Source organism: Hevea brasiliensis, chromosome 6 (assembly GCF_030052815.1).
Source record: "Hevea brasiliensis isolate MT/VB/25A 57/8 chromosome 6, ASM3005281v1, whole genome shotgun sequence".
In the NCBI taxonomy this organism is placed as follows: domain Eukaryota; kingdom Viridiplantae; phylum Streptophyta; class Magnoliopsida; order Malpighiales; family Euphorbiaceae; genus Hevea; species Hevea brasiliensis.
In genome coordinates, this window is record NC_079498.1 from 103127608 (window position 1) to 103140604 (window position 12997).

Consider the following 12997-nt stretch of genomic DNA (forward strand, 5'->3'; position numbering starts at 1 on the left):
CTTGATAATGTGCAAGGCTAAGGAGAACACATCTTGATTCATTAATTTTGAAACTCAAACTCAATTGGAGGCTCGTCTTTGTATGGGGTGTAATGAAGCATCTTAATAGAACTAACACATTTCTTTGACAAATGGGTGCTTTCCACTTTGCAGCCTAGCTAGCTAGTGGCACAGCAAATGCAGTTATGGCTCTATCGCTTACTAGTACTCTGAAAAACAAAGTCACTATATAGTATTTTGAAATGATAATTATACATCTCCAAGAAACTTCAGAAACAAATTATAGATGCAGCTTAATACGTTAATCTAGAAGTGAAAGGTATAGAGAAATTTCAAGCCCGTACATAAGAGATCTATACTTCGGTGATTACCTTGGACTAGGAGCCATATCAGTATCAATATCCAGATAACTCATTCGAAGCGAATTGTTTAATCTTACCGCCCTAGCTTCCATTGTTTGGGATTCTTCAACAGCCATTACTATAGCTAAGCACTCTTGTAATTCAGCCAGTACATGACTCATGTCCGGCCTCTGTATTGCAGTGTTTGATACACAAGCAAAGGCAATCTCCACAACTTTCCAAGCAGAATTGGCATCGAATTCTCCTCGCAATCTAGGATCAACAATGGACTGAATATCACCCCTCTCAATTATAGGTCTAATCCACTGATGTATGCCAATGAAGTTTCCATCGATGTTTCTTACTATTGCAGGTTGACCAGTTATTAGCTCAAGTAGAATAATCCCAAAGCTATAAATATCACTTTTTTTACTAAAGTTTCCTGATGCTTGAGCCCTGTTGTAGAAAGCAAATAATTAGTCCAATCGAACTTTCACCAAAAGCAAATTTGACAAGAATAGCGCAAATGCAAAACCACTTGACAACCCTCATATAGAGAAACATAAAATATTCCTAGTAGCACTAAACCAAGGAGGTCTAGTTGAGCTTTAGCACTTACTCAGGATCGAGGTAACCAAATGTGCCAGCAGGACAAGTTGATACATGTGAACCACTTTCTCTGGTGAAAGCTCTAGATAATCCAAAATCAGCGATCTTTGCTTGCAATTTTTCATTCAATAAGATGTTGGAAGTCTTCAAATCCCTATGGATAATCGGTGGTTTGCAGCCATTATGTAGATACTCCAGTCCTGCAACGCCAGTTAGCAATGAATGAGAATGATGAATGGGCAGCTAGAAGTAAAGAAAAACAGAAATGGTTTCGCTCGAGAACCATAAGCTGCATCTACTGCTATTTGAAATCTCTCTTTCCAAGTGAGAATATTTCCACTAGTATCTGCAACCAAAATACACCAGCCTATCATTTTCAGGAGGTGTCTTGAGGAAATTCGAAAAAAGGATATCTGTCTATATAAGAAATCTAGAAAAATCAACAAATCAAGTGTATATTTTTTTTTTTTATAAGCAACCAATCAAGTGATTAACGGAATTCTTCAACAGGTCGTGATAGATACCTGATAAATGCTCTCGCAAGTTTCCATTAACCATGTACTCGTATACTAATGCCAAGTTATGACTATCATTACAATATCCAATTAGTGAAACCAAATTCCTATGATGAACAATAATCAATAGCTGCACCTGCATTTGAATTTTAAAAAAAAAATCACTATTAATTAATCAGTGTATATCTATCCATCTATCTTGTAATAATGACAAAAGGGCACAAATAATTGATTAAATTGAGTTGTAACTGCAACTGTAGTATTTTCAAATCTAACCTCTGCTTGAAATTCCTTGTAGCCTTGCTTTGATGATTGGGATAACAGCTTAATTGCAACCTGAGTGCCATCTTTTAGGGTTCCAAAGTAAACTTTTCCAAAGCCCCCTCCTCCAATGGTGGTATTAAAGTTATCAGTAATACTAACAATCTCTGAGTAACTAAAGGTCTGATTCTTTGATTTTTGTGTTTCTGCTATTGCTGTGTAAGTACAATAAACAGAGTATGAAATATATAGATAGAGAGATAAAGAAAATGATATATGCAAATGGAGGGAAAAAAGATTACCTTTCTGTCTTCTATATCTCCAAGAGATAGCTATCATGCATAGGAGTAGAAGCATCAAGATTGATATAATTGATGCCACAACTGGAAGAAGAAAATGCTTCTTTTTCTCACATGAATCCGACTGGCATAAATTTGGGTTTTTGTCGAAGCTAGCATTAAGTATGACGTCATCAATTCATCATATAACAGATACTAAATAATCTCTGTATTTTCAATATCATTATTTTTTTTTTTAATGGCTGGGAAAATATGAAAATAAAATGATGGACAAGAGAAGATGATCAAACCTTAACTGCAATGTTCCATTATTAGACTTTGCTATAAGTGATTGTGGAATGGATCCAGTGAACTTGTTCCCAATTAAATTTCTGAAAAGAATGCATACTAAATCACTCGTGTATAATTCATAAAAAAAAAAAAAAAATCATGTATTTTATGCTAAGTTTCTTCTCACAGAGTTTTTAAATTTGGCAGTTGTGCTAAAAATTCTGGCACCGGCCCTGTCATTTCATTGTAAGATAAATCCCTGAAAGAGGAGATGCCATTATAATGTCGGTTATATATTTATTTGGTGAAGGCAGGATATTAGTTCTGTACTTGGAGATTTAACCATACTTGGGCATGGTTCAACAATTTTTTTTTTTTTCTTTTTTTTGGGGAAAACTTACAGCAAAGTTAAGTTCAACAGTTCAGAAAAAAAATTGGGGAGAATTCCAGTCAATTCATTGTATGATAAATCCCTGAAAAGATAACAAAAAGATTAGCATATATTATATATTATACTATGATAGAGCAAGATATGTGAAAGCTCCTTCCCTGTAACAAGGGTGCCCTGTTGCTGCCCCCTATGGGAGAATGTCTTACGCAGAGGATATGTTCAAAAGAACAGTTAAAAACTTAGTCAACAGTACTTACAAGTACTGAATTGCCTTGAGGGCGGAGAGTGGCGAAGCTATCTCCCCAGTCAATTTCCTTGAACTGAGGTCCCTGTTCACAGTTCATAGAGTAAGCTAGAGTGATATGTTGGCATCAAATCATAATATAGATATATAATGATTTGCAGTTTAAAGAAAAAACATTACTCTTATGAATATTTTGTTAACAACTAAGAAATTTAAATGAGCGCTACTCACAGAGAGATGATCCTTGGAAGATTGTTGTCATAACTACAATTCAAACCATTCCATAAAAGATCTCTCGGCACACAGGGGTCTCCTTGCAATTCATCTCCATTTATGTTGTATGATTGCATGACGGCCATGATTGCATCAACTATGATTGTTCCAGAAAAATATAGTTTATGTTGAGCATTCTAATTATCAATTATTGCTACTGATATAACAGTTACTACAAATGTTAAAAAAAAAAAAAAAAATACCATCTGCTTGGTCTGTTGGAGAACGAGGAAGCTTAACTACACTGAGAATCTCAAAGGCATTGAGAATGGGTGGAAGGTCGGAGTTGCTTGTTGGATTGATAGTGAAGTTAATCTCTCCTTCATTTGGTGATTTAAGAGGTATAGTCCGTGGCTTCAAGTATTCCAGGCTAATGGGTCCATAGTTGAGATCATTCAGAGTAATTGTAAATTCTCTTCGTTGATCTTGTGGAATCTCTACAATTTCAGCAAAGTGAAAGTAGACATAAAAATCACATGATGGGGAACAGATAAAGCTAATGTTGTATCTCAATGAGTGAAGGCCTTTCTGGGGCTGGGCTGCAGTTTTTAAAACTTCAATGGGTAGTTTATATGAATCATCAATTTCCTGGACTTGTATATCTGATGTGGCATTGACCCAAGTCGTATTTGCTAACCCATAAGTTCTCCAGATGCGCTGAAAGACATCATCCTTGTACCTGAATATCAAAGATAAGCCAACACCCATTTTTATTTATACCAACGCAATTAAACAATATATATATATATACACACACACTATTGATGTACCTATTAAAATTTTTTTCCAAATAGTTCCTATGGAAATTTAAACTTGAAATATAATAGTTTTAGAGACTGTTTTAATGTCATTAATTAAAATTCATTGATAACTTCTAATGCCTATTTAGTACTTACAAAATTATATTATGTTCTTAGTATAGTGTGTATTCACTCAAAAAATATAGGCCTCCTTGACATGTGAGTAACATATTTCGCGTAATTTCGAGGAAAGATATATATAAACCGACTGAATATATAGCAATAATACACCTTTTTTAACACATTATCCAGCAAGACAATTAATTTGCAAAGTACCATGTCCATGCATGGTACTGAAGAAAAAGTTTGTTGCCAGCTCTCGATATGACCAACCAAACTATTTAAAAAAATATTAGTTTATATGCTAGAAAAAAATATTTGATGCTATTAATATCAAAATAATTTTATTTTAATTAGATAAAAAATACTAAACATGGAAAATTATATCTAAATGCTTTAACTTTAGACTACGTATTTTAACTTTTAATATTAAAAATAATTTTAACTAAAACTCAAAATCTAAAGTAGCAAATATAGATTTTATGGTGTTAAATTATTATTTTGATTATTTTGTTACCCACAATATTATAAATAAATTAATTTTAAGATTTAATAACAATTGCTCTAATTTTAAAAGTTGAAATTTATAATTTAAAATTAAAATATTTAGATATAATTATTAATTAATGAAAAGATTTCTATCTAATAAACCGTTATTTTCTATGGCAATGATAATCACATTTTAAATCTACCTTCGAAAAATAATCTTTAATTGCCCAAGATGATACTTTTCTCCTATGAGAAGGATTAAATCAGATGTCATTCACTACTTAATTGGGGACCTATAAACGTCCGTAGGTGCAATGATTACATTGCAATCATATCCTAATTTTTTTCGTCTCCATGAAAAATTACATTATTACTTTGTTTTTAATAAAATATAAATTCTATTTAAATTCTTCTCTCCTCCCTTCTCTTCTTTTTTTTTTTTTTCAAGTCTTTTCTTTTAAGCAATCACATTATGCATTTTCTCACTGGTAGCTACTCTTAAATTAATTTTCTTTATTTATTTTATTATTTTTTTGTTAATTTTTTTAATAAACTCTTAAACCTATATTTGTTTAGAAGATAATCTAAATTTTTTTTTCTCAAATTTATATTTATGAGGAAGAGACATTAGCTTCTATTTTTATTATAAATAGAATAATATTATATAATTAAATTGTTTAAATTGAGTGTTTTGTGTAATGCTAAGGAATGTAAGTATTTTATTTTAGGTTAAAGGTTCAATTTTTCTTTAAGGTTCAATTTTTCTTTTATATAAATTTTGTTCTTAAAAATTAGCAAATTAGTGGATATTAAATGAAGAATGAGAAAAGTTAATAGATATAAGCGAAGAAAGAGGTAATAAACATTAAATGAAGAAATAGGTAATAAACATTAAATGAAAAAAAAAAGTATAAAAAGGATAAATTTGACTGTAAAAAATAGTATTAGTGACTTTATAAATGAATAATACAATTATTACCATAGTTTTGAAAATTGAACTGGTTTAATTGGAATCAAAGCTTAGTTCGATTTTATTCACTCACAAATCTTGATTTTAATAAATTTGTGCCGAACTATAACTAATTGGTCAGATGGCCAGTGAACTGATGAGATCCAACTGCATTTAAATCGATTACTTGAGTTATTAATCAAACCACCTGATCTTATTACTCATAAAAAATTTCTCTCTCTATATATAATATTTTTAATGTTATTACGATAAATATTAATATAAAATAATTAATAATTATTAACTTAAGACAATTGTAAAAAAAAAAAAAAGAATGTTAATTTCTCTATTTTACTAACCTATGATTTAAATAATTAATGATACTAATAATTTATGTTATTAATGTATTAATATATATTATTTTTTATTTTTTATTGTTTCATAAATTCTTAATATTTTAAAATTAATTTTTATTAATATGAATAAATCTAATATTATATAAATATTATATAAAATATTTTATTTTAAAATATTATAAAATTATTTTTTTAAAAAAAGTTACACATCAAAATTTAAGTAAATTTATTTTAATTACTATTTCTAAAATATATTAAACTAAATATAATAATATATTATTTTTAATGAAATTGATAATTTTATAATATATTTGTATTATCTACAAATTTTTTAGATAAAAGCTTAATTGAGTTGAGTTGTATAATATATTTATATTATATTAATTAAATCCCAATTTAATGCAGTTAAATTTTAAATTCTTAACTCTATGTTTTTACTGATTGGGCCATGTTTAAAAACCTTGATTATTATCCCAATCAAGTTTATCAAAATAATATTGTCAAAAAAAAACAAAAATAAAATCATGATGAAGACAACTTTCTTGATGTTTAAATATATATGAATGTATAAATGAGGGGGCGAAATTTTATCAGACCAAATACCTTTAAATTTTATATTATTTTTAATTATTTATATTAATTTTAAAATTTTTATAAATTTAAAATTTTGAACATTACTTATAATTTATTTAACTAAAATTTTTATTGCAACATAAATTAAAATCTTATAAAAAATAATTAATAAATTTATATTTGCTAAAAAAATCATGAATTTATGTTTAAAAAAATAAATAAATAAATAATATACTTAATTAAAGTAAAAGAAAATTTTTCAAATCATAAAAAGGTGCTCTAGTGATGGAAGAGAAAAAAAAACTTTCAGATTTTTGTTACCTCTATGTGTAATCTGGTGGATTAAATATGTTTACTAAAATATTATATAGATATGACAAAAATTTTATAAATAATTAGGGGTGGACACATAATTAAAAATATAGGAGGATAAAAATTAAATAGTTATATAATTATTATAATTAATAAAAAATTATAAATTACACTTTTATCAAACAATGATCACAATTTTTTTTTTATAGATCATATATTTTTATTAACTTAAATAATCAGAAATAACTTAGTGGAAAAGATCCATAAATCATAACCAGCATTTATTGTAATATTTTTTTTAACTATCAATTAGAGCATTAGTTTTTAGAGAATTTAATTTAAGATTTGAGGATTAAATATATTTTTGTTTTAAAATAATAATTTATAAATATTATAATAAAAGTAATTAAGACTCTATAGGAATAAAATAAAAAGAGATAAATTTGTATACCATACAAAATTAGATTTTTTTACTTAATATTCAATCTATTTTCATGATTGATGATAAAACTAATTTTAAATGTTAATTAGATAAAATTATTATTTCTAAATTCTAAGAGAAATTTTTAGAGACAATTTAAAAAAAATACTAAAATTAAATTTTTAATAATTTAAATAAATAATAAATAAAATGGAAAACCAATATTTTTAGAAAAGAAAGGGTACATGAGTCTACCCTCATATAAAACATTCATAATAAAATTATAGAATTAAATAAATAAAAATTAATTATAAAGTTTATTAGAAACAAATTAATAATTAAAAATTTTAATTATATATATATTGAGAGAATATTATAAAAGGATATAGTGTGATATTTAGTGTGTTATCACTAAATGGACAAAACCTTTACTTTTATCAAATTAATGTCTTAAAATTTTATACCATCATATTATCCATATTCTTTAATAGAGTAATAACATGATAATGACACTAATTGAAATTAAAAAAAAATGGTCACTTTAGTATTATGTTAATTGATACAAAAATAATATAAGAGCATAAAACTTCATAATATTAATTTAATAAAAATGAAAACTCTCTTTCTTAATTAATAATCATGCGGTAAGCCACATGGTGTATTTTTTAAAATCTCTATATATAATTTTCATTTATATATTCACATTTATATCTAGAGTTTTGTCTTGTTTTATTTGTTGAGATTCTTAATTCAAGTATTATATTTTATTTGTTTCATAAGAAAATATTATATATTATCTTTATGCTATTTTTTTTTTATAAATTCTATACGTTTTAATGTTAAATAATGATTTATTAACATAAATATTTAGTGTAATGTTTCTTATTCTAAGTTGGTTTGTAATTAATTATTATTATTATTATTATTATTATTATTATTATTATTATTATTATTATTACAATTAGATCATAAATTTAAATAAATTAAAATTAATTTTTTAAATAAAAACAATAATAATTTAAAAAATATTAAAAATGATAAGACGCACAAGCACGCACTTGCCAAAAAAAGCTAATATACACTAATTGCAACAATAATATATGTACAGACTAAAATGCATATCTATTTACCTGAAATTCAAGTCGGTAGGATAGCTCAGTTGAGATCTTCGAGCAACCATTAATGATCCAAACTCACTTCTATAAATGGAATCATTCACAGGGTGTAATTCCAATGCTGAAATGAAAGGTACGCCAACGTTTGTGTTCACAAGACACAAATGAATAATATCAGTTGAAGAAAAATGAAACAAGTCGTATGTTCTCCAAAGAAAACTAGCTAGACCTTCCACCGTTATCCAATAGTTAACTCCTATATACAAATCAAACTTTGGAGGCTGATTCTTGCCATCATAATTGCCATAACAAAAGAGAGTTTTGATGAAGTAATTATGGTTTTTTCCCTGTTTAGGTCGCAGAGTGTAGCAATTTTTTCTTCCCGTTGGGAAACTTCTTAAATTCTTACACAGCCGTTCTGTAAAGGCCTCGAATTGAGTGGACCCGAGTTCTGCATCATGATTTTCCCCGGTGCTTATAAAATCTCTGTCTGATTTGTAAAGCAATCCTACATTGTCATCCACATAATCATCATTCACCCCGCAATCGATGCTTATGGAGCCTTTAAATTGGACATAAAGATAAGAAAAGAGTTAGTTATGCTAAATAACATAAATAAGAGTTAGTTTATAGGAAAATAAATGCAAGCACCAATAGGACCTAAAAACTTTTGTGGCTTTCAAAATTTTTTTGAAGCTACACAAAATGCATAGAATTTAGAACTTAATTATTGTTTCTAATTCAAAGATATAAAATGTATGGTAAAGCTCATATATAAATCAATAAAATTTACATCTTGATGCCTGATAAATAGACAAAAAAACAAAATAAACCCATGATTCTAGAAGTCTTTATGCTTTCCTTTATTTTTCCATTAAGTGCAGCTTATGATTAACTTTCATTGAGGCAAAATGTTTATCTAAACATAATAGCTCAAAACATAAGATATATAGTAAAATTCACATATAAAATAAATAAAAATCACATATTTATATTTTGAGTATAGATAAATCAAAGTAAGAAATATTCTTCATCAAGATAGATAAATGAACTCTTTCATGATAATTTTAATGAAGCAGCAGATTATTTAACTCATACATAAAAAGAATTAATGATTAATTGGGTGACCCAAGAATTAACTAAGAAGTGCCCAGTTGGGTCTGTGCTTTACCAGGGTTACCGGTGGCAAGCTTTCTTCCTCCAGCTGGCTCATTATTTGCTGCTGCAGTTACTTTATGGCTCCCAAAAGTAGCGTCCATTGGAGTAAAGATTAGCCATAGTATTGAAAACAAAAAGCACCTCTGCCAACCATCCATATTGATGATCGGTCAGCCTACAAGTTTTAGATAGGATTACTTGCAATTCTTATTACAAGACTGACACAAGGCTAACCAAAGTTTCCAAGTGCATGCAGGAAAAACTTGGTTGAAATTGGTTGCCTCTAATTGCTAGCATATATAGGAATCGTACTAAACTACATTCATTTACGGATACATGTTCTATTATAGCCGTTGGATCTTGGAGATTGAATTCTAGCCATTCATTAAAGAAACTGTAAACAGCTGCTTTTTAATAAAGCGTTGACCTGCTTGACTTGCTGTGTCGCAAGGAACGAACGGTAAATTCCACGTCCAAGGCTTTGGAGTCTTGACTTAGGGTTACCGGGGTAATATTCTGGTGGATGGGTCCATAGTTGGCCCCGTTAAAATTGATGGTGAATTCCCTTCTTGGTTTGCCTTGTGAAATCTTTAATATTTTGGCGAAGTATTCATTGTCATAATTATACGTACGGGGGAAGGAACATTAAGTGATCTGATGGGACTTCATGTTTGGGCTGCAGTTCTTAAAACTTTCAAGGGGTGCTTTAATGGTAAGGGGAGAAGGTGAGATTAATATATTTAATAAATAAATTTTATTATATATTTTATACTTTAAATTATATAAATTAAGTTCAGAAAAAAAAAATCTAGTATTGCTGCTCTGGACCTCAATATATATTTGAGGTGGTGTTCAATGAAATCCAATCAGCAGGGGTAAATGTGTTCCAGATGCAATCATACATCAGTTCCCATAAAAATTATATAGTTGATCAATTATTTGATATACACTTACTTCTATGTTATGTTATTTAGAGTTTAACAATTATTATTTTTTATAAAAAAAAATAAATGGAGTTGAGGCATTTAAAAAATATAAAATTATTAAAAACATAAAATTACAATGCTCTAATTATTTATTTGAAATAATTTTTACTTTAATTAATTTATTTAAAATCGTGACAGAACCGCGTAGCAGGTGCAAGACTCAAATTTTTGTTAAAGTTGGGCCAGGTGGTAGAATTCCGTTACAACTTAAAACGCAAGCAGTGGATTTGAGAGACAGAGACACCCGTAGTTTTCACAAAGCTTCAAACGCAAAGAAATGATCAATCCCAGAAATGTCAAAGTTTCGCCGGTCTGAGAACGGCAATGTACTCAGATTGGAAAAAGTTTTACTCTGTCCCTCAATTTTAATGAGTGTTTCACTTTCATTCCTCATATTTATTTTATTACTATAAGGACAAAAGAAAAAAAAAGTCTGCTATCTGATAAGAAATTCGCAGCGGAGCTGTGATGGTAATCATGAACTAGAACCGTGACCGAACCGCGTAGCAGGTGTGCAAGACTCAATTTTTTCTTAAAGTTGGGCCAGCCCGTTGAGTTTTGTTACAACTTAGAAGGCAAGCAGCGTGCTAGAGAGGGAAAAACACCTGTAGCTTTGACAAAGTTTCCAATGCAAAGAAATGGTCAATCTCAGAAATGTCAAAGTTTAGCCCGTCTGAGAACGGCAATGCATATTTTTAACAAGTAAACATTATTATTTTGTTTTTTTTTTATTTAATAAGATTAATTATTTAATTTTATATTTGAAAAATATATTATTTAATTATTATATTTTATTTTCATTAAAATTGTCTTTTTTTTAAAAAAAGAAATTTATAAGTTTGCTAATTAAATTATTATATAATCATTTTACTTTAATGAAACTAATTGATTAATTTCTATATTTAAAAAAAAAACATTATAATGTAATCTCCCCATTGTAGTCTATGTCATTGAAATAACAATTAATTATATTGTTTTAAATCAGAAGACAATTAACAATAAATATTAATTTATTACTAAATTTTATATTTAAAAATTGAATCATTACTTAAAAGATAAGTTAAAGACTAATTTATGAAATTTACAACTTAGTTATAAATTACTTTTTGATTTATGATAAGTAAAAGACTTAGAAAGCTGTTTTGGAGGCGACCTCGCATGGCCTTTGAGAATTGGAATCTTGGTCAGGGTTGGTTGCTTTTTCCTTTTTCTTTTTTCTTTTTCCACGTGGAAAAGAAAAAGTCCATTTGAAAAATTAGGATAATTTTGTAAATTTACTTAAGTTTTAGCCATTTACAATCTGGCAATATAGTTACCTTCTATGTTGATCTTAGCAATAATCAGCGTGGCTTGGGTAATTTATATTATCGATCTATTTTAATATCGCTTCTTTTAAATGAAATTTTATTTTTGTCATTTATAAATATTTATATTAATATAAATTATTGAAAACTCTTAAATTATATCTCATTTAAATGCATGTTCTTATTATAATAAATCACATCTTTAATTCATTTAAATAATGAATAATTAATTCAATTTTATTATTTTTAAAAAATAATTTTGAAATTCAAGTATGAATTTTATAAATAATTTAAAATATGGGCATTTGCATATAGATTTGCTATTTTTTATTTTCCTTATAAATATAAATTTAATTTGATCCTTTTTTTTCTAAATATTATTTTTCTTTGAAAACAAATTAAAATTTAGACATATAATAAAAATTAATAAAAAAATATAATTTAAACATAGAATAAAAATTAAAATCAAAATGCAAGAAATTAGTGTTATCTTGGTGTGTCGTAAGGAAAGGGTGAATATAAGTCAATTCTATCTTCTACATCCATGGGACCACTGCTTTCTTATCAGGTAGGTGTCAGTCTTTCTTTACAACACAGTACTTAGAGTTATGATGACTTTGAAAGTTCTTATGGCTACCACGTTGCATGGTCTTTTGAGAATTGAAGTCTTGGTTAGGGGTAGGTTTAGAAACGTGCATTTAGGTTTAGAAATTAGTGATAATTTTATAGATTTACATATCAAAAGAGTTACTTTCTCTTCTCTTAATTCTATCTTAAGTTTATTGTCCCGTCATCAATCTGTTAATGAATTGATCAAACAATATTCCCTTCTTCACAAAGTCCTTCATAGTCATAGCCTCAACTCCAACCAACATATTTGTCTCTACAGAGTAGATAGTAATGTGAAACTCTCCTTTTTATTAATTGCAGTTGCAATTGCATTCTATGTCTAGAGGGTAAAATATACATTATTATACACCATGGGCTTAGAAACAGAAACAAATAAAAGAAACACGAGCTCAAAGGTAATGCCCAGCAAAGAGACAACTCATACACAGAAGCAATCTGGCCCCAACCCTACCCAGTAACCCTAGGTACAAAGAAGAAGAACTAATCACCAAAACAACGTAGTGCTGCCGCTCTTCACTGTGCACCTAGCAGGACCGCTGCTTGAGGTGAGAGAGACGCCATCGTCCAAAAAGATTCAGAAAAAGCTATTAGATGCACAAAAAGACCACAGGGGCTTAAATCCAAAGGGCTCTAGACCTTCA

The 12997-nt window shown here is 28.2% G+C and overlaps 1 protein-coding gene across 2 annotated transcripts; it reads right to left on the reverse strand.

Annotated features, from left to right (window-relative positions):
* Nucleotides 1-205: 205 nt before the first annotated feature.
* LOC110672427 (putative leucine-rich repeat receptor-like protein kinase At2g19210) lies at nt 206-9687 on the reverse strand. Of its 2 annotated transcripts, none has more exons than XM_058148944.1 (14): nt 9459-9687; nt 8294-8840; nt 3407-3882; nt 3162-3300; nt 2944-3015; nt 2697-2768; nt 2483-2554; nt 2316-2396; nt 2029-2177; nt 1742-1941; nt 1475-1601; nt 1234-1296; nt 961-1150; nt 206-797 (listed from the first exon to the last, which is right to left on the reverse strand). In XM_058148944.1, the coding sequence occupies exons 1-14, from the start codon at nt 9592-9594 to the stop codon at nt 368-370; spliced, it is 2754 nt and encodes a 917-aa protein (XP_058004927.1). In that variant the 5' UTR covers nt 9595-9687; the 3' UTR covers nt 206-367. The 2 variants fall into 2 exon arrangements, with proteins under 2 accessions (XP_058004927.1, XP_058004926.1); XM_058148943.1 differs by having other exon boundaries at nt 9450-9687.
* Between the last annotated feature and the right edge of the window lie 3310 nt (nt 9688-12997).

What these genes read in the sequence shown, in the direction of transcription:
- LOC110672427 (XM_058148943.1), bottom strand. Translation starts at nt 9,594, where the DNA reads ATGGATGGTTGGCAGAGGTGCTTTTTGTTTTCAATACTATGGCTAATC. An exon ending in GCTTGCCACCGGTAACCCTG is followed by an intron (nt 8,841 to 9,449) that starts GTAAAGCACAGA and finishes TCCAATTTAAAG; the next exon opens with GCTCCATAAGCATCGATTGC. An exon ending in TCCAACAGACCAAGCAGATG is followed by an intron (nt 3,301 to 3,406) that starts GTATTTTTTTTT and finishes GAACAATCATAG; the next exon opens with TTGATGCAATCATGGCCGTC.